The sequence below is a fragment of the Gracilinanus agilis genome, chromosome 6 (assembly GCF_016433145.1).
Source record: "Gracilinanus agilis isolate LMUSP501 chromosome 6, AgileGrace, whole genome shotgun sequence".
NCBI lineage: Eukaryota > Metazoa > Chordata > Mammalia > Didelphimorphia > Didelphidae > Gracilinanus > Gracilinanus agilis.
The window spans coordinates 40,024,600-40,029,391 of NC_058135.1; the positions used below are offsets into that span (position 1 = coordinate 40,024,600).

The 4,792-nt window shown below is 40.9% G+C and overlaps 1 protein-coding gene across 1 annotated transcript in view; it reads right to left on the reverse strand.

The window, feature by feature from the left end:
- CDS1 (CDP-diacylglycerol synthase 1) overlaps positions 1-826 on the reverse strand; it is a 79,046-nt gene extending 78,220 nt beyond the window's left edge. Inside the window, exons 1-3 of the mRNA XM_044681613.1 lie at positions 593-826; positions 212-539; positions 44-146 (exon numbers count right to left, since the gene is read on the reverse strand). Coding sequence (XP_044537548.1) covers positions 44-146; positions 212-539; positions 593-826 — 665 coding nt within the window. The remainder of the gene's footprint in view (positions 1-43; positions 147-211; positions 540-592) is intronic.
- Positions 827-4,792: the final 3,966 nt, after the last annotated feature.

A 4,792-nucleotide genomic window follows, 5' to 3' on the forward strand; every position in this document is an offset into this window, starting at 1 on the left:
CGAGCGAGCGAGCGCGCGACGCCGTCGACGCACCCGGCCCTACGCGAATGACAGCCCCACGCGCGGCCCGCGAGCCGAGATGGCGAGGAGACGAGAGCCGGCGGCCGCCGGTTGCCAGGTGCGCGTCTCCACGTAGAGGCCCAGGTCTGAGGGGGAAGAAGGAGAGGGGCGGTGCGAGGAGGAGGAGGAGGAGGAGGAGGAGGAGCTGGGCTAAGGGGAGGAGAGTCCGCCGCTTCGGCTGCCCGAGGCGTCCGCGGCGTTCCTGGCCGCACTCCCCGCCTCCACTCCACCACCACCCACCCCCGCGGCGATTCGAGGCCGGATGGGCCCCTCCCCCTTTGCGGAACGTCACGCCCTTGGAGTCCACTCCGCAAGCCTCCGGCGCTGCACTGCAGTTCGCAGAACACCGCCCGGACCCGTCCGTGGCTGAAGGAGGCGGAGACCCCTCCCACCGCGCTCCGACCCTTCAGATTTTCCCTGGGGAAAATGGCTGGGTAAATTGGCCAAGGAAGAAGAAGGCTCCGGATGCCTATCGCAGTCTGAGAGGGAAAGAGCTTTGGGGCACCTTAGCAGGCCTTCGGTAAACACTGACTTGCAAAGACTTAAGGCAGTCGGCAGATACTCCCAGGCATAGATCTCTTCTGCATCCACGACACATTGACATGATGGGCAGCCCGAGTGCTGGATGTTCTTGTACAGAACTCGTCGAGCAGGACTGTCTTGAAAAGATCTCTGCATTCTGACCCAGAGTCATGCCCTTGAATGTGGGGAGTGAAGAGGCTGCGCCTTTCTTCGTAATGATGGCCCAGGCACGCATTTGCACCATGATATTGGGGCCAAATTCATTTGTTAGTGATAATAACAGAATGAGTCAAAGTATAGCTTAGTGAAAATCGTGATGGAATTGGTGTCAGGGAGAACAGAGATCTTATTTGGCCCTGGGTAACTTAAGTCAGTTTGTAAAATGGAAATAAATAGCACTACATCACTACTTTAGTTTTGAAGATCAAGTGAATATAAATGTGTGTGCACACACATGTATAAGTATGCCTATATGTGTGTATATACATTTATGTGCATAATATAAATACATAACACACATATACACTTTTTCTAGTATTAAAAGCATTATTGTATGCTCTACACAGCTGCAAAAGAGATAGACCTAAAATTCAGGTCTGACCCTGTCTCTCCCCTACTCAATAAACTCTAGTGGCTCCTTGGGACTTTGAGAATCAAACCTCTTTTTAACCTTATGCCTTTACTCTCCTTCCTAGATACCATAGTACTCAATTTGTTGTTTTTCCACACAAAGAACTTTCTATCTTTTCAACTGCCTGGGGCATGACCAAAAACTCGTCAGAAAAATCCCAAAGTAATACTGATAGGTAAGAAAGGATATCTGTAAGGTAAGAAAGTATCTGAACTGAGCTCTCCTTAAATGGAAATTTGAAGTTCATGGCAGAGAAGCAGATGGTAGTAGTCAAAATAGAGTATAAAAAGCTGGTGAGATCTTACAGGATGATGAAGTTATCCCAATAATGAGCTTCCCCAGGCATGGTGGAGAAGTAAATCAGGCCCCACCCTCCAATAGGAAAGGTTGTTTGTCCTTTGTTTTGGAAGAGAACCAAGAAATGATAGGTAATGTCTTGACTTGCTTGTGAATTGTATTTAAGTGAGGCAGAGTTGCACAGTCATCAGCCTTACTCTCTTCCAGAGGCATTGAAGAACAGAGGCAAAACAAAAATCAGTATGACTGGAGATGGTCCAGAATGCAGTGGATGACCTTGGTACCTTTAATGCCTGTTATATTAAAAGGAGGTTCCAGAGATTCAATATAACATGCCTGACCAAGTTTTAAGACATCTATAGTGCCTGCTTTAGCCACCTTCATGGCCATTGAAACAAATTGTTCACATCCACCCATTCCTCAGGGAGGAGACTTCACATATTTGAGGTGGACATCCCCCTAACTCTGACAAATTTGAGGTCTATCAATTACCCTTAATTTGGGTTAGCTGTCAAGACGTAAAACCATCTGTGATATGACTATAGTTGAGAGTTGGATGAATCCTCCAAAGGTGGGCTGAACCTGAAAAAGGTTCAGCAAGCTGTCACACCAGAGGTGCTAATCATCCCTAAACACCCCATACATCCAGAATAGTGATGAGGTCAAGCTGCTGTCTTAGTTGATGTCAAAGGGAACACCTGTATAGACAGATGTAGAAAAAGTCATCTGAGGATGATGGTACATTTAGAGATTCTGAACTCTCATGATGGAGAGAATTATTGACTATATATTCTATAAAGGCAATGATCCTTAAAGCCTAGTACCTAAAAGTCCTGTTGAGGGAGTACAAGAAAAGAGAAAAGGTCTTATTGGGTCTGAAGTTGGAAGATACCTTGACTACAAGAGTTCTGTACATATGTGCCTCTCTTGTACTTTATTATTAGTTTGAGCTCACTCTACTGAAGGACCTTATGTGTTTAGGGGGAGAGTATACCCTGAGTTGGGAGGAATTATTTTATATCAACTGTTATTGCTATGCCAACCTAGTAAATGCCCACTTCTAAAAACTAGTTGAAGACTTATGATGGGGACTGCTGTCCACCTCCAGAGAAAGAACTGTTGAAGTCAGATGGATACAGATCAAAGCATACTATCTTCACATCAGTGTATTTATGCTTTTATCTTGGGGGTTTGTTTTTGTTTGGTGTACTCTTACAATAGTGACCAATATGGAAGTGTGTTTTGTATGATAATAAAAATAAAATTAAAAAAAAAAACTAATTGATGCCAACTGGTTAGTTGATATTGGGGAGCACACTAAATAGTTCAGTTCTCATGAACTGAAACCTCACACCCTCAGTGTTCCCCACAGAATACCGAGAGGTATAGCAAGCATCTGCCCTCTGGGGTCCCAACTCTATAAGTATGAGTTGGAACAGTGATGCTAAAATAGAGTACCATACATACGTAGCATTTATATCTCATAAACACACTGTCAGGAATTACAATATCATCATCCTCTTTTTTCATATATAAATGAAGAATTTGGGGCCCAAATGGGGTAAACTCAAGGTCAAATGGGCAATAAATAGCAGTCAGTCAGATACTCCAACCCAGCTCTTCTAACTCCAAATCCAGTAAGTTTACCATAAATATATCTAGGATGTAATTTGCCCCCAAACTGGCATAAACAATGTATCCAATTAAGCCCATCTAATGGAAAAAAGTAACCATAACTGTACAATTTCTCTTCCAAATGCTGTCATATGATGCTGAAAAGATGCTAATCTGCAATTACAAGGTCATTACTGACTTGAAATTGACATATTGTATAGGACAAACAGTAAAGACTAGAAGGAAGAAACATTGGGGTCATGGTTGACAGTAAAATGATGAGTCAATCATTTATTACTGTGAAATAAACCAACAAACAAGCAGTGATACTGAAAAGGCATGCTGAGCAAAGGTCTGGAAATAATCTGTCCATATCAATCAAAGCTATTAAAATTTGGTGTTGAGTTTGGGTTACCAAAGTTTTTATAAGGAGATAGAGAAACTGGGCAAAGTACAGAAAGAAGTAGCAATAATAAAGAAATGCTGAATAGGTCCCATTACAGTTTATCCTAAGGGAAAAGAAAGCTTCATCTGCAAAGCTTTTTAAAAACAAATGTGACTGAGGGGGCAGCTGGGTAGCTCAGTGGAGTGAGAGTCAGGCCTAGAGACAGGAGGTCCTAGGTTCAAATCCGGCCTCAGACACTTCCCAGCTGTGTGACCCTGGGCAAGTCACTTGACCCCCATTGCCTACCCTTACCAATCTTCCACCTATAAGTCAATACACAGAAGTTAAGGGTTTAAAAAATTAAAAAACAAAAAAAAACCACTTAAAAAAAAAACAAATGTGACTGAACTGTTATATTATTTTAAAAAATAGTTTTATTTATATCTTTGGTTTTTACATCATATATATATTTTAACATTTCCCATTTTATCCTTTCCTACCTACCCCATACACTTTTAAAGAGCTATCCCTTATAGCAAAGAATAAAAATAAAAGAGGAAGAAAAAGTTTGCTTTTAAAGAGCTATGCTTTATAGCAAAGAATAAAAAAAAGAGGAAGAAAGTTTGCCATTTTAATATATCCAAAAAAGGTCTGACATCATATATAGTGTTTCATACCCATAATTCCCAAAACCTGAAAAGAAGCTGAGGGATAGGTCATCTCTATATCTCTTCTTTGGAGCCAAGCATAATCAATACAATTTTCTTGGTCTCAACTTAGATTGTATTGTCTTGTTTTTTCCATTTCCATTGTTAAATTCAATGTATATGTAGCCTCTGTATTCTAGCCTTATTTCTCAGGACCAAGCAATCTATGTCTGATTATATTTCCCCCTGAGGATTGTAATAAATAAAATGGGTTTGACAAATATAAGAATTTTAAAAAATTGTTATGGTCGCCATTTATAAAAATTAACTCAAGTCACGAGGCTGTTAGTAGCTTTAGTAGCTTTATTACAGCAAGGTAGAGATAGTAAAGGGGGAAATGTAGGAAGGAGGTATATAAGATTTAAAATTAATATCCAAATACTCCAAGTATTATATTTAATAAATTTATTAATAATAACTTGAAGTAAAAAGGAAAGTAAAAAGCTAGAGCAAAGAGGGCGCCAACCGAGCTATGGTTGTGAGAGAAGAGAGCACAAGGCAGAGTTACATACAACTTTTTTTTTTTTTTAAATGAAATGTTTGGCAGTTTTAATTTAATTTATAGCTTTTTTTTTT